Source organism: Pinus tabuliformis, chromosome Q (genome assembly GCF_031772625.1).
Source record: "Pinus tabuliformis cultivar Carrire ecotype Pingquan chromosome Q, CPIR1, whole genome shotgun sequence".
Taxonomy (NCBI): Eukaryota; Viridiplantae; Streptophyta; class Pinopsida; order Pinales; family Pinaceae; genus Pinus; species Pinus tabuliformis.
This window is the reverse complement of record NC_142296.1, coordinates 4,663,515-4,686,707: the sequence shown is the minus strand read 5'-3', so window position 1 is coordinate 4,686,707 and position 23,193 is coordinate 4,663,515. Positions and strand designations below refer to the sequence as shown.

Here is a 23,193-nt window from a genome sequence, read left to right as displayed (position 1 = left end):
TTGGAAAATATATGCATGGCAAAATATCCCATTACAGAAGAAAGATTTTATTTGATGATTCTTCAATGGACTTAAAAGAATCATGGAATTCCTAATAGTTATGGCAAAGCACTGACCATTCAATGTCAAATTGTGAAAATTCCAAACACGAAATTCTATTGCAGTCACTGATTTATTTCTCCTACTTATTTTTCACAATAAGTTATTTACAAAACCCTTCAGTAAACATCAAAGTAAATTCTACTGCAGTTGTCACAAGCATAGAGAAAAGAACAAAGAAATACAAGCACAAGAATCAATCACATCAACACAGTTATTTTTGGACAATCGTCCCCGAAAAAACCTAATGCAGGAAAACCAGTGCAGCAGATGAGGGTTTATTTATTATTCTTCAACAACAATCTCTTTACAAGGAATGATTTTGCAAAACATAGAGAAACCTCTAAGAAAACACCTGAGATCATTTTCCTCCTCCCTTTGGAGAAATTCTGACACCCCACAGACCCTCCAGCCTTCACTGCGTCACCTCTGCGTCATCTGTGCGTGAGAACTGCGTCCCTAGCTGCACTCTCTCTGATGCACTGCGTCACATCCTCTTCAGTCTCTGACTGATGTTGATGCCCTCCTCTTCCTTCACCATGAAACTCTCCCTTTGAAATCGAACTCTTACTCCTTGAGAATCGATTTCTCTCAGGTTACTGAGTATTTGCCCGATGTATCTCCAAATGACTCTCAAGTCTTCCTTTATACTTTTCCTGTTGAGATATCAATGGCCGTGATCTAATCTCTAATCAATGGCTAAGATTAAATTAGACTTGATCATCGTCTCTTAGAAGCTTCTCACCCATATTTTCATTATTATTTTAATTTTCCTAAGTTTAGGCTTAAGAACCTCATTAAAAATATTAATTATTTTAATAAAATACAATCCGGGTGGAATTTCACCAAATGATTTCTAGGTCTTGGAGATCTCATGTGTTCTAGCCCCTCCACAAAGTTTCAGAGCTAGAGCACATCCGATGCTACCCAAAATCAACACAAATGACAACAACTACAACCATCTTCCATGACATGGACTTTCATGTTGCTGAAAAAAACTTTGTGAGGAAGCCTTTTCTTAGCAAGACTACATATTCAATTGTATATAGAAGGTATAAGTGAACAGACCAATGACAAAATCAAAATTAAAATGCCATGCAAACCACATATCTTTGGCATAATTGATGTGAACTGATCAAACAGCAGGAGAGAGACAATGCAAAAAAACGTCCACATGATTACCCGATACAAGTATCTCTGCAATGGATCCTTCATATGATGGAACTAAGGCTTTTGCAGCTCCTTCACGAAGACAACTGTGCAAATCCAGAACAAAACCAAGGTAATTAGTCATGACAGCAGATAAAAAATTTGAAAAAAGCTTATACACATCTTAGATATAAATAATTAAGAATATGCTTAAATACAAATTGTTTCTAATCTGACCCAAAAAGCTTTTACTCACTCTTGCAAGTGTGCTTCCCAATAAGATTGCTGCCAATCATTCTTATCTATATCATGCTCACATTTAGTTTCAGTGTTCTTATCTGTAAATGATGCAAGAAATCCAGTTTGTTTTACACCTTCTGGCCAACGTATTCTAAATTTATCTTTCCATGCATTGCTGAAGCAAGTCTGTAAATTCATTACTGTTTCTTTGCAGCGTGCTGCTTTATGATCATTCAGTTGTTTCAAGCTTCCACTGCTCCTTGAAATAGATATTCTCTTATAACTGATATCTTGAAACTGATTGGTTCTTTCCCTTTTCCCTTCCTCTTCACATGCCGCTTCATATTCATTCAGTTGTTTTAAGCAGTCACTGCTACTTGGAATAGGTATTCTCTCACAATTGATGTCTTGATATTGATTGGTTCTTGCCCTTTTCCTTTTTTCTGTTCTATTCTGAGCTCTTAAAGCACAATTGCTGCTACATTGAATTAGCCTGTTTCAAGGGAAACGTATGAAAGGGTACATAATGAATAGAAGGAAAACAAGACAGCAAAGATACTAACAACAAAATACAAAGAATTCAAAAAAGATAATGCTAGCAAAATGGGCATCATTTAGGCTTTGCCCCTTGCAACTAAAGCAGTTTCATAATAAGAGACACAAACTGACAAGCTGTTTTCAATCAACAACACAGAAAATTCAAAAAAATGAATAACTTTTGACCTTATTTTGGAATTGCTCATCTTCTGCAAGTTGTGCACATCCTCCAAACACCAATGCATCATCAATAAATTAATCTATTATGAAAAATAGTATATTGTGAATAACTAATCTACAGTGGGTACCAAAAGGAATGCAGCTTTGGCTCCAAAGAGCACTTTTTGTAGGCCAACTCTTAGTTCCATTTCCATCGTTGACATTTATATTCTCTATTCCCAAGAAAAAATGCTTGCATCAATTGAAGCAGAAGTTGATAGGACTTGGACTCATCCAAGCACATGCGAGCACAACACACTGATTCTAATGAGTTGCAAAAGCTTGTCTTGCAATCATCAGTCAGATTCTATTGCTTCAGCCATTAAAGGAACTGAAGCACCCAGAATATAATTCATACTAACAGAAAAGTTGGCTAAAAACATGCAGATCCTGTATTTTTTAACAACAATCTATTATTGCTCACGCAATCCTTGCAAAGCAGGATAGCAATTCTTAGTATGTTTCAAAAAAAATGAAAATTATGAAAAACATAAAGATAAATTATAATGATGATCATGTCCATACAGAATGTTGATGCGGTACTAGTATTAACTAACTAGATTTAAGGCTAGTTCCATTTTGAGCATGCTTAAATTTTCATTTTGAAAACTAGAATATAAAGGGCTAGGCTAATACAACTCAAATTTGTCCTAAATCACGAATTGACCCAAATATTCAATTTTCATATGATTTATTTTGACATGTTGCATATCCTTCATACTCGAGAATGAAGGTTTCCACAATTAGCCATAATTATGTTTAGATTTTCTGGAATTGAACTGTATTATAATTTGAAGCTTCCCAACATTTAAAGTGGACACCTCACCTACCAACAGGGGAACTATATGAAATTTTAGTAAGATAGAAAAGAGTGAGCCTTTGAAAAACATATATAGAGTGCAATAGCCTTAGACATCATGAAATAATATTAAATTAATATTAAAATATAAGAAAAGAGGGGAATTTCATCATATTTATCAATTTACAATAATAATTTTAAAAAGAAGGGATGGTAAAAATTAATAAAAAGAATTTTGGGAAAGAAAAGAAGCTAACAAAGGAATATGTGTCCTGAAAAGGAAAGAGAAGAAAAAAAAATTAAAATTAAAAAGGCAATTAAAAAGAAAATAAAGGACTATTTTAAAAATAAAAAAGGGATTATTGATCACATTTTCAATATCTTAGCCAAAAAGAATATCAAAACTCTATTCAAACCCCATAATACACTAAAGCAATTAAACTGGCCCAATGCTTGGTCAAGATGTTAACCAAATTCCCTTCTCCTTGGCAAATCCTACATAGGCAATTAACAGACCCACAAACATCTCAACTAAACTATACCTCATAAAGGCAATTATCAAACCCATAATTCTTTATGGCTTCGAGATTTGGGGACTGACTTTCTTGCAAACAAACTGGACTGGGCCAGATAGAGTATAGACCTTGCTCCTCAAATGCATCATCAAATGCAAGCAGATGGTTCTGCAACCCATCATGCACACAGAATTTGGTGGCCGCCCTTTCTGCATTAAGTTCATTTTCCAATTGGTTTCTTTCATTCATAGAGTCCGATCTCTTAGAGACTACCACCGGGAAAGAGAGGTATCCCCGCCTTGCACTTCACTCCTCGAAAGCTCTATTAGAATTTCATGCACCCCAAGTCTGGTCTATGTTTTGGCAGTTTCACAAAACAGAAAACATAAACACACTGAAATGCCTAACTCTAAAACTTTTACACAGAGGAATACACACCAGCAATTAGACCATGCACAGTATACAGAATTGAATGCCCAAAACTGATTTCTTATTATCCCTTTAACAATAAATACAAAGGCTCCCGTACCAGGGATAGTGGCCCTTTAAAATCCTTGTACAATACCAAAAACATAAGAACAAACACACCTGTGTTTTCCTGGGTTGAGGCTGAGTTCTTTCAGCCCTCAACTGCCTTACAAAAGGCTTCCTTTTTAGTTGTTGTCCTTCCTAGGATGGCCAGCAATTCCTCCTGTACCTTGCTGCGGTCAACCTAGGGCTTTCCTAGCCCTATCAAACCCTCAGTCCACTTGAAATCTGCCCTACAGGTCTGCAGCCCTCCTTTTCCAACCTTACAATTGGTGTGGCTACCTTCCAGCAAGCCCTAAATCCCTTACACAGGCCCTCAGCCTACCCTTTAATGGCTATGGATAGCACTCAACGGGCCTGTGGACTTCCCTTTTGCTGCGGCCTGATGTCCCAACCTCCAACCAACAACCCCTAGCCCTTCCTTCTTGCTGTGGCTTGTTCCTGCCACAAGTCAGGCCCTAAACTAGGGTATGGATTCCTTCCTCTTGACCTGCGGATTACCCAAAAACACCAGCCGGCCCCTCCACATGCTCGGCTCCTACGCTGCTGCCTTATCATCCCACCAGCCCTCCTTAGGGCACAGTTCCTTCTTAGTTCTTCCCTTGACTATGGCTTTGTCCCTCAAACCAACGGCTAGCTTCCTCTACCTTCAATGGCTTGTCCTTCAGCCTTTGGATGGTAGATTACCACAGGTCCGGCCCTTCCTAGGGACTGCCTTTAATGCCCTTAATTGTTCATTTCCTCCTTGCGGCCTTTCCTTCCTTGCCTTTAGAACAGCCTAACGGCAGTTATAATGTCAAGCAGTTATAATCCATAAGCGCGAACCTCAATTTTTTTTATCAAATTCGGCTTTAGGTTCGACTTGAGGTACGAATTCGATTAAGTTTGAATTCAATCAGGTTCGACCTTCGAGTTCGGATTTCAGGTTCAGTGAACATGAAAGAATCTGAATTTTTTTTTGGGGTTCGCCGTATTTCGAACCTTGAGGTTCAAATTCGGCGAACCATGTGACATTGATCATGTCAATGAAAGATTAAGCCACAATCATCGATCTCAAGTGTCCAAGATGAGATCTTAGTCGTTGATCACTTTGGAGATAGGGTTTTAGACATGGAAAGTTATAAAGGGAAAATATAAGGAGAGGAAGAGACACATGAACGAGGCTTTGGAGAAGAGGTTGAAGAGAAAAGAGGAAAAAATCAAATTGCAAAGAGAGAGATTGATGAAACAGGAAGAGGTTGATTTTTCCAGTAGGGCATGAATCCCAAGGCAGTTGTGTCATAAAAATCCATACCTTATGAAATTTGTACCAGTGTTACATTTATCATTATCAGCAATTTATCATCAGAGGTCCAAAATTTAAATTATCAACAATATTGAGGAAAATATTGGAAATAATCGTGACACCTAAAAAATACAAAAATAATCAATTTTTTTCAATTTTTTAACTTCTAAAACAACATCAAACAAATGCAATGCTACATAAATATGAAAATAAAATCGATATATAGGATGTATAAGATGTCAAGTGATACATCAGATATCGATATTGAAATATGATATTTGTCCTGAGTCATAAGATTTAATAAAATGCTACAAAAATAGACTATCTCATGAGATCAATCATGGCAATGAAGACAATGGATTTCAACTTGTTTTCTTCATGGAAAATGGTCACAGCATCCTCAGCAATGTCATTAGAACTAGACCAAAATATTGGTCAACCAAAAAATACATAAAATACTGAAATTTTGAAAAGAACATATAATCCATGTGCTTCCATATGAATCCAAATCCATAAGTATCCTTGATACCTATTCGGCTTCTTGCTTTCACGAAAAGTCCCCCTTGGTGCAATATGTCTCTCGGCATCTTCGAGAGTCTCCCTAAGCCATGAGGGTCTCCTCTTGGAGGAGGAAGGCTCATGAGGAGGAGGATCTATAAGATCCATAGGTTCATCAACATCAGGCATCGTTTCATCCTCTTTTTCACCCTGATTTCCGGTGTCAACTTCTTTGTCCTTCCTTAGGATAGGAAGGTTGTTGATCTTCCTAAGGGCCATATCTTCGTCGAAGGTGACATCATGACTTATCTCAACTTCCTTTTGACCAACCACATAAATTCTATATCCCTTAGAATTTTCAATATAGCCCACAAAGATTCATTTCTTCCCAGATGCACCCAATTTGCTTCTTTTCTCTTTTGGCACATGAAAATATACGAGACTTCCAAAAATTCTAAAATGAGAGACATCGGGTTTCTTACCAGTGAACATTTCTTCGGAAGTCTTGGAGTCCAATGCTTGATGAGGGCATCGGTTTTGAACATACACGGTGGTATTTGCAGCTTTATCCCATAGGAACTTCGAAAGGCCTTGATCATGAAGCATGGCACGAGCTGCTTCTACAATAGAGCGATTCTTCCTTTCAACCATACCATTCTACTCAAGAGTGTATGGCATTGCAGTCTCCCTCTTAATGCCAGCGTCTCTGCAATAATCTTGGAATTCATTGGATTCGTACTTCGTCCCATTATCAATCCTCAATATCTTGATTTTCTTCTCAAATTGGTTTTCGATCAAGGCTTTGAAGTGTCGGAACCAAGTGAACACTTCATCCTTCTTCTTCAAGAAGTAGATCCACATCTTGCGAGAATAATCATCCGTAAAGGTGAGATAATATAAGCATCCTCCCAAAGAATTTACGGGCATCATACAAGATATGTCGGAGTGGATCAATTGCAATATATATGTGGTCTTGCTATTACTTAACGAGAATGGTCCCCTTGTAAGTTTTCCTTTGGCACATCCCGGACATACACCTTCATGCTCTACTTTGAACTCGGGCATACCTGTCACCATCTGTCTCACATCAAGTAGAGCCTTATAATGAAGATGGGCAAACCTCCGATGCCATAGTTCAGATTGTAGAGATGTGTCACAAGACATGGCTCCCAATGGACTTCCTCCAACTTGATACAAAGTGTCAACCCTAAACCCAAGAGTAAAAGCATCTTTAAAATTTCTTTTCCAAACACGTACCTTTCCATTGATGAATGCCACCTTGAATCCTTTGTCCTCCATGGCTGAAATGGACACCAAGTTCTTCTTGAGATCAGGTACATATAGTACTTCTTGCAAATGAATAGTGTTACCTTGATTCAATTGAAGGGTAACATTTCCTACTCCCTTCACGAGATAGGTGGCATCGTCTCCAAGGATGATCTCCAAGTTTGTCTCCTTTTCTATCAGATTAGAGAGGGCTTCCTTGTATCCGGTGAAGTGCCTTGAGGCACCACTATCAATTAGCCAATTTCCCAAAGTATCCGGAAGAGAGGCAGTGGAAAGGACCGATATAAGATAGTACTCTTTTTACTTATTGTTAACAACATTTGATTCTTCATACTTGGAGTTCCTTGATTTCTTGGAGGGTCGATCATTTCCTTGATGTCCCACATTCCTTTTTCCTTTGCCATTGGACCTGCCATTCCTTTGATCGTTGTTGTTGAAGTTGCCCCTGGAATGATTGTGATCATCATCATGCGATGTGTCCCTTCTATTTGGACACTCCCTTGCATAGTGGCCAAACTTATTGCAAACAAAGCACCTACCCTTCCTTCCTCCCTTAGATCCAGGTTTTCCATGGAAATGACCTTTAGACCCTGCATTATTTCTCCTTTTGGCATGAGCGGAGAATGCAATGGGGTTGCTTCTATTAGAAGGCATTTCTTGCTCCACCATTCTTGTTTCTTCTTGAATGCATCTCAACATCAATTCTTCAAACCCTGGAATTCGATCATTATTGAGTATAGTGGTTCTAAATACATACCACTCAGGTGGGAGTCCTCCAAGGGTGGTGAGAGTAAGTTCCCTGTCAGGAATGACTTCTCCAATCAAAAGTAGATCATTCTTGATCTCAGTAATCCTCAAGAAATAAGATGGATTGTCCTCATCCTTGCCCTTCTTAATATCCTTAAACTTATTCTTGAGAAATAGAATTTGATTAGCATTACTAACCTTGAACATGCCGACCAACCTGTCGTAGATCTCCTTGGAGGTCTTCAATTCGGAGATGTAGGCCACCAGATGCTTGTCAATGGAATCCTTGATAATTTTCTTTGCTTTGACTTCAACCCTATTGTACTTGGTCTTCGCAGCAACCGGTGCATTTGAAGGAGGTTCAGGGATTTTACCCTGCACATAGTCCATCACTTCTTTTTCTTCCAAGGTCAAATCAAGAGACATCTTCCATCCATGATAGTCAGATTTATAATGGAGCTTGTCTTCAGCCAGGAAGTAGGATGAGGAACCCATTGAGCCTTTTGTCCTTGTCCAAATGTCTTTGGTGATTGCTCTTTTACTCTTGCTTGGGCTTTGTCTTCACCTTAGCTCTGATACCATGTTAATTTTAGGCAACAATGGTATGTTCTATGCTTTAGAGCAATTTTACTTCAATTTCTTTATTAGCCCAGTATCAATATTCAGATTAGCAATCACATCAACATGATAGTAAAATGCAGATAAAACATCAACATAAACGGTAGACGACAAGCCAAGACAAGAGGACACAAAATGTGGCACCAACCAGGGACAAACCCCAATGTGGGGAAACCCTTGATCAAATCTTCTTTTAGTCTTCAATAGTTCAGCACAGAGAGAGTACAATTTAGAAATCTGATAATTTATAATAGCAACAAAAGAGCCCTAATCAGAATAGTCAACACTGGTCAACATGGCAGATTTGACCCTCGGCAAATCGGTCAACTTCAGTCAACTTCGACCCCCAAACAACAAGATAAAACAGCCTTCAAAACAGTGAAATTCAGCACAGTCAAAGTCTGGTCAAACAGCCTAGCTGCAGACAATGCTGGTCAACAATCAACGTTTAGCCTTGATTTATGTGCCCAGAAATGCGCCCTGCCCAAACAGAGATAGCCCTCACACAAATGTAGTCAAAGGAGGTCAACGCATGCTAGTCAATGCTTGGTCAAACTGTCCAGAAATTCGGTCTCCTGAAATTTAGGCCCCCTGAAATTTCGCTCTCCTGAAATTTCGGACGTGTGGAGAGAGAGACCCAGAAATCCATCCCCAATCAATGAGGAGAGAGAGAGAGAAGCGTGAAGATAAGTGTGTCCAAATGAAGGTAAGGCACCATGTTTTTATAGCAAACATTGAGGATGAATGGACGTGACTGTTGGGCTTCTGAGCCTACATAAGTTTGCTGGCCAATCTTGACAATTTGTCCATAATCAAAATAAATTCATAACTTCATTTGTACATGTCGGAATCGGATGATCTTTAGATCAATCCTACACCTCTCGGAGAGAGGAATCCAAGAAAAATATCAGCTGTCATAAATAAGATGACCCATGTGGAGTTTGGCCCTAGTTTCCAATTTTAAAAATAACATCCATTTTGATAACACACACAAACCCCTTTTTCATTGCTTAAGGTCCTCTATAGTGGGATTCATCGACCTTGGACGTTAGGGGAGATCTTCTTTCTGCCTCCATCCTGGGGGAGCAGGTTGATGCCACCGAGGATTACCCATGAGGCCCTATCAGCCTGGGCCACTCTCCTGACGACACTATCAAACAGGCGCTGGTAACAGACATCCACATTATTGATTCAGAGAATGAGCAAGGCCTGCTCCCTCATCTCTTGGCTAAAGGTTTACTTCTGTCCAGATGTGGGTGTTCCTACACTGTCTCTCTCCTCACTTGTCTAGGGTTTTCCTACCAGGATAGCCTTCTTGTAGGCCCAGTTTTTGATATGCTGTTTCATTCACAGTTGTTGGTCTACTAGTTTTTTATTTCACTTCTGATAATTCTTTTCACCTTAGGTGGGGTATATCTTGGATCCCCCTTTAGGCTTCTCTTGTGTGATGCAATCTCTAGTCTCCTTAACGTATTTGGTCTTCAGTGGATCTTAATATAAATTTCATTTCATTTTTTTCCTCTGCGATATATTATTCGACCATAAAATGGGGCTATTAAAGCATGAAAGATTAAGAAAAATAGAACACAAAAAAAGATCAGCAAAAGCAACAATAAGGTAAAGAATATTAACTTTAACTTTTAGATTGATAATACTAACCTTGAACTTAGCAATTCTTCTTGCAATGCTTGCAAAACTATTGGGGGTACAGTGAGCAACACATCAGCAAATAGATCCAATGGAAGTTGATCGAGATATTTCCACTGATGAACATCTATATCATCAATCAAAATCATGCAAAAGAATCTATTAAATCATTTCCAGGTCACGCATTTCATAGCATAAAAGATCAAAAAAATTAAATGGAAAAGAAGAAGAAGAGACAACTTACCATGAATAATCAATGATGTACATGCTTTCAGACAAAGATATAAAATAGACGGTGGATCCATTTATCATGCATCCAAAACTAGATAGATGCACAAGCCTGTGACTTTACGATGATCGCAAGCCCGTGTCGGTCACTTTAAAGAAACATGCATTTGCATTGATTTCTTGAATGAGAAAGAGCCAAATCATGAAGGCCCAGACTAATTATCAGAATCAAATTGACAATTATCCTCCATGAATGTCGTAGAATGTGAAAAGGGCTTAAATTACAATATGCAAATAACATCATTTCTGACACACTTCCCTCCTCTGTATAAGCATAGTGATCTTTCTCCTGATTCTATGGTATTCCCCACTGCAACACAATGCTGAGCACTATATTTTAATCAATTCAATTCCATTCTTTTAAACTATAGATAATATCTTGAATTGAATTTTAAAGCAAGGAGATCAATAAGAACACATGTTTAGTAAAATGATTCACACGGAAAGGCATGAGAACTGCAAAATAAAAAAGTTGTTCGCCACCACATTCTGCACATGGATTTTACATTCATAAAAAGTAATGAAAAGTAATAAAAATAAAATAAAAAGTAATAATAATAAATAAAATAAACATTGAAATACAATAAATAAACAAATAATAATGAAAGGTCCCCACATATTCTCAACCCCGGTATATATATATACTGGAATATATATATATATAACTTGAGTGGGCCTAATAGTTAAGAGCATATGTTCCCTGGTAAGAGGTCACAGGTTCAAAACCAAAGGGTGGTAAAGTATGTATGCCTTGCTAGACTTAGCAGTCAAATCGCTGCATTGAGGTGGGTCCCTTGTCCCACAAACAAGGGGGTCTCATACACCAATTTGGTGTCTGGCTTGGCCGTGACCTTAAAATTGGATAATAATATATATATAGAGAGAGAGGGGGGATCTGGGGGGTTTTATGATCCATTGGAATCAGAGCCAGACATAGTAACAAAATTAACAAGACCTGATAGAACATTTTTAACTAGACCCGTATCAACATTTTTACCCAACTCAATTAAAAAAGTACTCAACCCTAAGAGAAAATTCTTTACCAAACCTAATAAACATTTTTAACTCGACCTAATAAATTTTGTTTTTACAAAACCCAATAAATTTATTTATTCATTTTAACCCAACCCAATAAAAATTTCCAGAGACAAACCACCGTACACTCCAATTATAAATGGTATGACCACCATTCCCTGGATATACCATGGATACATCTTCCAAAGCTACAAACACTAATCTTGATGAATTAAAGAATGAAATCATTGATAGTATACATGAGTCAATAAATAAAAAATATATGAATATGACAAAGATAAGGAACACGTTGAACTGAAACTTGCTCATGAAAAAGATAATAATGGGAGATTGAGAAAACTCAAGATGAATATATTCCCCGCAAAGAAGGTAAAGATGAAGAGACCAAAGCAAAAGATAAGACTTCAAACCTATATTTTAAATCTAACCCAAGTTGTACAACCAATGGAAAAACCAAATCTGAAAATGGAAGTCTTAAAGGGAAATAAAGTATAAGAATCTTGATGAAATGCCAAAGAATAACAATAATGATGGTGGTAGGAAACACAAATCAGATATCGAGATCATGCCATGAGAGGGGATCTGGTGGTGTTCCTTATTCATTATCCTCTGATTAAGATCAGTGCACTTTTTCTATCGCTATTGGATGCTCTATTGTCAAAAGATAGAGCAAAGGCAAAGGCCAAGGAAATCGCAGGAAAGAAAAAACATGCATATTTGGACTATCACCGACAACAGTTGAAGAAAATACAAGGCAAAACTTAGGAGACATCTTTGTTCGTGGTCAAGACCCTGAATTTCAAAATCTAGGCAAGAAGAAAAACACAAAGAAATGACAGAACCTTAAGAATGTAGCCAAATGAAAGAACAAAAGGACATGGGAAAACCTCAATAAACACAAATGGAAAAGCAAATAGACACAAATAGAATGTATATGGGTGTCAATCTCTCCAAGAAAAGAGGTAAAGAAGAGCGATTGTAGATGATGGAACCAATGTTATGGATAAAACTAAGTAGCCTGGATGACTTGGACAAAATGTGTTTCGATTGACTGTTCCTACTCGCAATGGTGGTGACATAGTGGATTACAAGGTAGAGACTGTCGAGAAACTTCATGATGAGACTAGATATTACAACCAAATTCCAGATGGAGGATTCATTGTGCAATTGTTTTGAACGTGTGGTCATGGTGTTAGCCAAGGGGGAATCAAATGCACCAATTTCCCCAGCAAAGGGATCCTCAGAGTTTATAAGCTAATCACTGACCCTTCATCCTCAAGGTTCAGATCGAGTACTTAAAGGAGATATACTCCATATAAACAACTTGGTTGGGATAGACCATTAATAAGAACTCGAATGCTATTAGTGAGAGAATCATGGGCTTCAAGTATAATTAGAATGAATGACTCAACAACAAAGGCTAATCAGTTAAAGTCACGCACCATAGTTCAAGTACACATACATGGTGGGGATACACCCCATGCATGTACTTTACCAAACAAAAAAGTACTTGAGATATGAGGAGACCCTGCAAAAATTCATGAAGTTGTGGTATTGGTTATTTCTCATCTAAAGGAGTTATTTCTTAACCGAAACATTCTTCCCTTCTTTGAAAGCGAAACATGTCAAATCTCACAAACCAATTGACCATTACTAGTTAGATGCTGCAACAACATCAATTAGCTCAAATAGTGCCTCTAGGGAGAAGAAAGTTCACTCATTAAATTGCGGAACCTTCTAGAGGAAGACGCAACTTGGTAGACAGCAAAGTTCACCAACGAAATCCGTATTTACCCTTGCTTTGAGGATGGAGCATTTCAAAAGAAGAAATTAATTATTTTAACGTCCACGAGGCTAAAGATAGCCTATGGCATAGATTGCTTCTTCATCTGCTTGATGTATTCGGCCCTTTTTCTGCGAAGCTTCACAATAAATGCTCCCAATTTCTTGACAAACCCCTCGCTAAATAAATTATCCCAAGAGCTCGCTACCAGCATATCTGCATAACTTTCCCTATTGTCTTTGAAGGCCTCACATTCTAAAATGAAATGTTTTTCTGTTTCCACTTTTCCGGAAGAACAAAAAATGAATACCCTTTCCTCCCACACTTCCTTTGGCCTTTTCCAGCGCCCTGTTTCACAACGGAGTTGATGAGAATTAGTCCTTAACTGAGCAATAAAATTTTGGCTCTCCAAGAGATATTGGCCTCTATGTATGCTTTTGGTTGATGATTATGAGTGGGATTAAACACTTCAATATAGTAATTTTTCTTTCTTCCTAACTCCTTATCCCAAGTATGTTTGTGGAACTTTTCCATAACAAAAGCTTTTATCTCTTTGCGGTTTATGGGACACACGTTCAAGCAAATACCCCATTTACTAAACCATTTGTTATTTTGTTGCATCCAAGTTTTTTTGCTCTTGCACAATCTATCATTAAAGACAACCTTAGGCCATCTACCGTCTTCCATTTGCTCAATTTTTTTTAAATACCTTATGACTCGCACCATAGCAATTGCTTCAATAGGAGCAGTCCATGTTTCACTTGACAAGATATCATAAGGAACTGCACTTTTAATCTTAAATTTGTTTGTAATCAAACGCTTCTGAATTTTCTCAATTTGTCTCCACTGCATGTCGAAGGTACTGCTAGCCCACAGTTCACAACCATAGAGAATCATCGGAATCACTAGAAGCCCAAAAAGAGTTTGAGTGGTCTTCCAGTCCCATAACTCTGCCTCTCTACACCTATTTTGAAAAGCATAAAATGCTTTACAACCCCCCAAAGTTCTTTTCTTTCTACAACCATTCCAGTTTAGATTTTTGTTAAAGTCAATTTCGAGGTATTTGTAATCCGCAACTTCTTCCAGAATGTTGCCTTCAAAGTAGAACTTATGCTGGTTATGTTTTCTTTCTTAGAGAAGACCACTACTTTCGTTTTGTTGATATTGACTTGCATCCCCACACTTCTACAAAAATGCTCAAGGGATAGTAAGTGCTCTTGCAAACCAAGAGCCAATTTAGCAATCAGAATAAGGTCATCTGCATACAAAAGAAGCCTTATAACAAACTTGTACAAATAGATACCATCACCCGCTTGCGAATTTAACCACTCCTCCAGCTTGTCGATATATAAACCAAAAAGGGTAGGAGACAGTGGGCAACCTTGCTTGACCCCGATATCGCTTCTAAAACTTTCAGAAATGCCTGCTGAAGTTCTAATTTTGACTTCTTTCACCTCTTCATACAACCTAAGCACAGCTGCTCTCAAATGTTTAGGAACCCCAAGTTCCTCCATTCTCTGCCAAAGTTTATCCCTAGGAACCGAGTCAAACGCTTTTCTGAAATCAACAAAGCAACAAAAGACTTCTTCCTTTTTCTACCAAACTATTTCAATGATGTGCCTTAAAGTTATGCAATGATCAACTGTGGAATGTTTAGGTCTAAAACCTGCTTGCCCTTTAGCATGCTTATCTCTTTCTTCTGCCCACTTGCTAATTTTGTTTTCTAGCATGCTTCTAAATAGCTTTGCAAACAAAGGTTTATCATGATGGTCCTATAATTGGAGGGATTATTGATGTTGTTGGTCCTATAATTGGAGAAAGCCCTTGTTGTATGATGTTGTTGAAGATTTTTGTAATGTGAGGTGCAAGAATCTTTGAGACCCAATTTAGATATTCTGCTTGGAGTTCAGCTAAGTCTTTTGCTTTTCCAATACCCAACTTCTTGATACCCATCTCTACCTCTTGTACCATGAAGAGTTCAGTATCAATGTTGACCAAGGGGGGAGGGTCAACCTTGGGAACCTGCTCATAGAGTTGTCTTGCATAGTCAAACCATTTAGAAGCTGTAATATTATTTCCAATTTGTACCATTTTCAGTTGGAGCTCCTTCCAAAATAATTTGGGATTATTTTTCCCAAGGAAGATTAGTTCTTCCCTCCTTGAAACCATGAAATCAACCTTTCTCTTGCTTAATAACTGCTTGTAAGATTTGAGCTTTATGTTATCCTTGTTTGACTCTTTCCACATTCTCCTTGCCTTTTTGCATTCCTCGTCAAACCAAGCATTAACTGGAAAGCAATATATTTCAGACTACTTAATTTTTGTTCTTTTGCACTTTGCAAGTGCACATTGAATTAAATGTGTTAATTCATGACTATGAAGGCTGTGAATTGTAATTTTCTCCTTCTCAAAGAGCCTCTCTAGTGTCATTTTGAAGGTATTACAATTTTTTGGGGTCAAAAGAATTCTGCCCTGTGGGAGATTTTGTTGGACATGCTGAATTTTTTACTCTAATTGTTTCTTTCCAATCCAAGAGAAACATAAATAAATTGGCTTGTGATCTGATTTCAAATCCCACAACTGATCTCCAACCAAAACTTCTTCCATTTTCTCACACAAACAATGTGAGCAAATTACATAATCTACCACACTTGCTCCACTGTAAGTATTGCAAGTGAAATTACCAGACTTTGCCCATCTAGTCAAGCCATTACAAATGACTAAATCAAAGGCCCCACATAGAGTAAGCAATTGTTCACCAAAGAGATTGCAGCCTTTGTCCTCTGAAATTCTTTCCCACTGATGATTACTTTCTTTTGTAAGCCAAATAGGGTCACAATCATCTTTACAAAAAAAGAATGTTAGCTTGCTCACTTGTAGTCCTAGCATTGAAATCACCCACTATAAGGACTTCACTTAGCTGCGAATATGTTGCAATATCCGCTTTTAAAGTTGCAAATGGATCTTTGTGGTGAAGCCCTCTACCTTCGTAGATTTTTGAAACCTGTGGCGCAAAATAGCATGGTGCAATTCTGATGTGGTTTCCATTTTCTAATATTTTAAACCAAATGAATTGCTTATTTGAGTCTTCTTTTTCTAACTGAATGAGACAACCTTCTTTCTCCCTTACTAAAACCATGATACCCCCGTGCCCTTTGCCATTCCCTGCTGCCTTGTTCCACACTGCCATCTTCCAGTATCCTTCAAACAAGGGTGTCTTGCACCCTTCATGCTCATGTGTTTCCATGAGGCAAATTATGTCTCTATTTTTCGCAATAGGCCCTAACCCAGGTCCTCGTCTCCATGGGTAACCTCTGTAGTTCCAACAAATTAATCTTAAGGAAACCTGGGTATGACTTGATTGTTATTTATTTTGACATGCAAGACTCACATTTGAGTCTTTGCCCCTATTTTCCCATACCGACCTTGCTTTCTGATTTCCTGTTGAAGAGTTTGTTGCCTCTTCTTTATTACCATCTTGCTGCTCTGTTCTAGAAGGAGTTCCAAATTGCGCTATCATAGCTTTGCCTTTATAAATCCATGCTCTCTTTCCTTCATCTCTTGCTGCCCTAACCTTTAAAATTTCCTCCCTTCTTTCCTCCTGTTGTTTTACAGTTAAATGTTCTTCTAAGAAAAAACGAGAACCCCTCGAGAGATGTTTCTTGCTTAGAATAATATATTTATCACACAAGTTAGGCATAATGACTTTTATGGGCCTGGCTCTCTCCCCATTAAACTTACCCACCCTCCATGCTTGGCATATTTGTCACTTGTCTTTCAAGAAGTCTCTTGCAAGGTCAAGAGTACATTCATTTTTCCCATAGTCTTTCACCCCTTTAATAATTATGTTTGCTGCCTTATTTTCTCTTTCCTTGCCTTCACTATCTTGCATGTTGTCAACCTGAATATTTGTTTCTCCTTCCTTATTAGCAAAATCACTAATAACTTGAGCCCAAGTTTTGAAAACTTTGGTGGAATCTCCTTTCGTTTCCTCTCTTGCGTTCTCTTCATGGTTGTTTATTTGGGCAATCATTTTCCCTTTATCCTGGGATGATTTCACATTCACCACCTCTGTACTTTCCACTACAGATTTCTTTATGTTTTGCACATCTGCCTTCATGCGTTGCCATTCTGTCTTCAATATCAGGAGAGCTTCCTGTAGCAATGCCACTTGTTCTTTTAAAATTTTATTGCTTTCTGCTAACGCCTTGTTCTCAGCCATTATTATATGAATTTTATGATATCTTTCCTGCCCTTTAGCTTCTAAAACCTCCAACCTTTTTTTGGATTTAACAATTTTTTCACATAAAGATCAGATGACCAGGTGAGAGGTGTGGATGTGGGACTATATAAGACAGAATCATTAATGACTTTTCCTTTGGACTTCTTGTTGCTATGTGCTTGTGGAGGAGACTTGTTTGAGTGCTTTTTGCGAAGGGTTCAATTACTTTTCTTTTTAGACCGTTTCTTCCTTGTTTGCTCCCATTTTAGACGGGCTATTCTTCGTTTTAAAATGCCCCGATATTGTTTGGCATTGACCCAAACCCACCTCCCAGCTTTGGCGGATGAGGCAATTTTCACTTGTCCTAAATCATTTGTCTCCACATGTTCTGAAATTTCTGGTTCCTTTGTCATGTTTGAATGCATTTGTTGTTGCTTGTTCGCTACTCGATACTTTTGCTGCATAAAAACTCCCTGCTCTCACACTGCTCACTGTTGCCCACACTGCTCACACTGCTCTGCTCATACTGCTGACCACACTCCTCGCCACGCTACTTGCTATTAGTGAACGGTTGGATGCCTCCAAATTTGAAATAGTGACACCGATTCTATCTGTTGTAGACATCGCCTAATGAAACTGGGTACTTTTTGGAGATGAGATGACTGTCGCTACATAGCTGATTGAAAAACGATACTGTAATTTTGGCCTCCGAGAGCTCCGATTCGCTTCAATTTTGGCCTGCAAATAACCGAACAACCCTAGACGGCGGTGACACAAACCACAAGACTGAGACACGGTGGCTTGCGTATGGCTCCTAATGGTGGCCTGATGATGGTGGCCTGATGGTGGCCTGCATATGGCTCCTAATGGTGGCCTACGTATGGCAATGTTACATTCACAAAGTCTAAAGCTAAGTAATAATAAATAATAATTAAAATAAGCATATAAGTACAATAAATAAATACTAATGATAATAAAAGGTCATATGTTAATTAAGAGAGATAAATTTTTAAAAAGCACCCACTTAGAAATATTTATACTAGGGCCCACATTTGTAAAATCATCATCAATGATAAATATTTCTAAGTAGGTGCTTTTTAAATATTCAGCTCTCTTAATGACCCATATATTATGGGTTCCAATGGAGATTTCACTATTTTTACAGAGATTTAGGAGGGTCCCTTCCTACATTTTGCTATTATTTGGACCAAAAGTGTTGGTTCTCTATCTCCAAGAGGCAGATAATCTCAAATAACAGCCCTATGGGACACTTAGCCAACCCCAATTCCACTGGGCTGATCACTTACCTTTTCTAGCCTATTTTGACAAACGGAGATGTTAAGCACCTTGCAAATACTCTGCCATTTAACACAGAGAGTTGTTCCCCGATGACATAGTGCCTCCGCTCTGGGATTTTTTCCCAAACCAAGCCAAGCAGTTGTATGCCTATCACTAGGTTTCTCTCATCGACCTTAGATGTTAGAAGATATCTGCCAAGTAACACCCAACTTTTCCTAGAATTATCCAACCTAGTCCACTCAATCTGAGTCATTTTCTAGAGGATAATCTCAAGCTCTATATTGGTACTTTCATCATGGCTGACCACAATGTCACTAGATCCTCTTCTGCAGCTAGTGCAAAGTAGCGAGTCTCTTCTTGCATAGAGCAATACCTACTTATATTTATTTGCTTGGGATTTCCTTCTGTTTACTCCTTTGCATCCTTATCTTTATTTATGCTTATATTTGCACCTAAGAGTTGGTTTTGGCACTCCCACATTACCATTAAAACTTAGTTAATCCCATTGACAAAGTTTGGTCGTTTATGAACATTAACATAACTTCTTCCTTCCTTTCTAGAGATGTTTGGAAAATATGAAAGATGATGCAAAGCTTTCGATGTGAAAGATATGGACACTAAAACAAAGATTGCATAGAAGGCCGACCCTGAAAGACATAATTATGTCAATGGTGTACACCCGATGATCACGATGATGACAATTGTCAGAAACATAAAAATATAAACTTTGTGGAAGCTGATACATAAGCAGTGCAGACTAGGTTAAATGCAAAGAAGGCTCAACACTCGGCTTCAAAAGGAGCCAGGAAGAAGGAAAAGCCCAAGAGCCTGATTAAATCAAGTGGCGAGGGCTGATAAAGTTTTCTTCGGAAAGACCCCAGTGAAAATGCCTGCATTGGCAACACACATATCTCGTGTGGAAAGAAGCCTTGGTGCAGAAGGTGAAGGAAGTTATGCGTGAAGACGAGCAGTGAAGCTATAACCAATGCCACTATAACAGAGAGACTGGAAACAAGTCAGCCAATAATAGGGAACAGTGGAGAAACTAATCCTAAAGGAAGACTACCGCAATTTGGCGATGGATAGAGACGATCATGCTACCCAAGTCACAAATAACTACAAATGACTACAAAATAAAGCATATTGTGACTGTGGGAATCCGGAGTTCATCTCCTGTTGAAAAAGAATGGATGAGAATGGGAAAACCTGCACTACTGACAATTTACTATGTTGCAAATAGGGCAGAGTTAATAGTGCATTGACAAGGCAGGGACTCAATTTGAGAATTGATGGAAAACCCAAAAGTACTTCTCAGAGCAGACGAAAACCGTAAACCATGAGCCTAAAAACATTTGATCCAACTAAAAATAAACTTGCATAGATGGTTTGATTTCGGTTTTTACAGTTTACATTATTTTGCGCCGGGTGCAGCTAACCCCAGCTACAATAGAGCTAGAAATCCAGGAGAAAACCATATGCAGGGCACAATATTCTAACAGTACTGCCGCCCTCGACAAGTTTTGAATCTTAATTGGAAAGTAGGGAATTCCATTAGAATCGGATTTTTATGTAAGGTACACTACCTCTTTACTGGTCGCGCCACCAATTATTGCAAAAACGCTTCCCTGACGTATCTCCTCAGATTTCCTTCCAGCGCATAATGCTCATTTAAATCATTCATAAGTCGATTTATCCGTCCATGTGATTGAAACCTTCGTACCAAAAGCCCATCTGCTGCATCATTTAGAGGGCAAAAATACATACAAAGAACTTCGCGAATATGTTTGAAAAATCAAATAGTTTTGAAAGTATGACGTGGGGAAAAAATTATTTACTCCATTTTGTTTTTATGCTATATTATGATTTATAATATTTTATAAAAGTTTTATTTCTTTTTAATTTATCAAATATAAAGAGGGAAAGAAATTAAATTTTTAAAGATGTTAGTATTTTTTAGAATTTTTAAATGTGAGGTTTGTATGTTAAAATTTGATCACCTTAAGTTATAGATGTGAGGTGGGTTTAAGTTAATTTATTTTTTTAATTAGTTATTTTTTGTGATGTATGTTAAGAGTATGTGTTTTTTTGTAAGAGGTTATATGTTCAAAACCATAGGGGTAGAGTAAGTATGCCTTTGTAGATTTAGTAGTAGTCATGTTCCACAAACAAGGAGGTCTTATAAACTAACTTGGTGTCTGGCTTGATCGTGACTTTAAAATTGGATAATAATAAATAATAATATGTTTAGTAGGGTTAGGTAATAAAGTGTAATTATAATTATTTTTGTTTATTTATTATTTTAAGAAGTTGAAAACAGGGAAGGCAAAGTACTTGGTTGAACTTCAAGCAGAGTATCTAAAATGGGGAATGAACGCTCTTGCACCGCACATCATGGAAGTAATCAACAACATCATTTAGCAAGGATTTCCAAGTGACTGGACAATTAGCCTAACAATACCCCTTTTTAAAAGTGGAGACATTAATAATCCATCCAACTATAGAACAATTATGATCAATCCTTTGTTTGCAAAGTCTTTCGGCAGCATGGTAGAAGACAGAATTAGTAAGTGGGCAGAAGTAAAAGAAAAGAGGGCAAGAGGACAAGTGGGTTTTAGGCCGAAACATTCTACAGTGGATCATGGTATCACGTTGAGACACATTGTTGAAAAGGTTTGGGAGGACAAAGAAGAAGTATTTTACTGCTTTGTTGACTTCAAAAAAGCATTTGACACAATCCCTAGGGATAAGTTGTGGCATAGAATGGAAGAACTTGAAATTCCTGTGCATTATAGAGTCGTTGTCCATAGACTTTATGAAGAAGTGAAAGTCAAAATTAGAACCTCAGTAGGTATTTCAAAAAGCTTTAGAAGTGACATTGGAGTCAAGCAAGGTTGCCCTCTATCCCCTACTCGTTTTGGTCTATTTATTAATAAATTGGAAGAGTGGCTAAATCTGCAAGGTGGAGATGGTGTTCGGTTGGGGGAGTTTGTGATAAAGATTCTTTTATATGCTGATGATATTGTATTGATTTCTAAATCGGCCCATGGATTGCAAATTATATGGCCTTGAGCATTTTTGTAGAGTAGTGGGGATGCAAGTCAATACTAGCAAGACCAAAATAATGATTTTCTCTAATAAAAGGAAGTAAAGCCAGCATACTTTCTTCTTTGAAGACAACATTCTTGAAGAAGTAAATGAGTACAAGTACCTTGGGATTGATTTCAACAACAAACTCAATTGGGAGGACTGCAGAAAGAAGAGAATTGTAGGAGGGTGGAAAGCATTATATGTTCTTCAAATAGATGTAGAGAGGCATATTTATGGGATTGGAAAAAGATTAAAGTGATTTTTGGAATCCTAGTTTGTCTAGTGATGCTATATGGATCTGAATTGTGGGCTAGCAGCACTCCCGTCTCAAAATGGAAACAAATTGAGAAAATCCAAAAACGTTTGATCATGAGCAAGTTCAAAATAAAAAGTCCAGTACCTTATGAGATAATGTTGAGTGAAACAAGAGCAACTATCATTGAAGCAATTGTTATGGTGTGGCTCATAAGATATCTAAAAAGAATTGAGCAAATGAGAGTAGGTAGATGGCCTAATGTTATCTTCAATGAAGGCATGATTGAAAGAAAGAAAACATGGATGAAACAAAACTACACATGGATGCAAAAATGGAATATCTACCTCAATGTCTGTCCCACAAATAACAAGGAGCTAAAGGATTTTGTTATGGAGAAGTTTCGTAAAAAGGTATAGGGAAAAGAGTTGGGTAGAAAGAAGAAATATTACATTGAGGAATTCAACCCTACGTGTGATCTACAACAAAAAGAGTTCATTGGAGCTAGCATTTCGTGGAGGGCAAAGGTTCTTGTTGCTCAATTAAGCACCGACTCACATCAACTTCAGTATGAAACAGAACAGTGGAAAAAGCCTAAAGAAACTTGGGAAGAACGGGTGTGTACATTTTGCACGTCTTGGGTTGTGGAATCGGAAAAACATTTCATTTTGGAATGTGATGCATTCAAAGACATGAGAGAAAGTTATGAGAACATGTTAGCATCAATTTCTTCGCATTGCCCTTTTAGCAAGGGGATTATTGGAAGGTTGAGCCAGCTCATCATCAATTTGAATCAAAAAAAAAAAAAAAAGATTAAATTGCAAAAAGCGAAAAACAAGAAACTAATGGTCTCATAAACTATTTTTAGCTTCATGGACTTTCAAATATCATTTCATTTATATTTAAATCTTCCGTGAGTTAAATTAAAAAAATAAATTAAAAATAATAATAATAAAATAATCAAACAAATCAAACATCTAACATCATTTTATAGCCATATAATAAACATGAGTATATCATTAACAACGCATAACATTTCTAAGTAATTAACTCAATTG

General features: G+C 37.7%; 1 protein-coding gene and 1 long non-coding RNA gene across 2 annotated transcripts; both read right to left on the bottom strand.

The window, feature by feature from the left end:
- Nucleotides 1-1,234: 1,234 nt before the first annotated feature.
- LOC149217991 (uncharacterized) lies at nucleotides 1,235-10,473 on the bottom strand. The gene is made up of 4 exons (XM_089386453.1): nucleotides 10,413-10,473; nucleotides 10,181-10,295; nucleotides 1,505-1,981; nucleotides 1,235-1,355 (listed from the first exon to the last, which is right to left on the bottom strand). Exons 1-4 carry the CDS (start codon nucleotides 10,471-10,473, stop codon nucleotides 1,235-1,237), a joined length of 774 nt encoding a protein of 257 aa, XP_089242579.1.
- Nucleotides 10,474-10,696: 223 nt separating this feature from the next.
- On the bottom strand, nucleotides 10,697-20,591 carry LOC149217990 (uncharacterized). Its single transcript, XR_016248602.1, has 2 exons — nucleotides 20,379-20,591; nucleotides 10,697-10,766 (listed from the first exon to the last, which is right to left on the bottom strand). It is a non-coding gene; the product is annotated as an uncharacterized LOC149217990 (long non-coding RNA).
- Nucleotides 20,592-23,193: the final 2,602 nt, after the last annotated feature.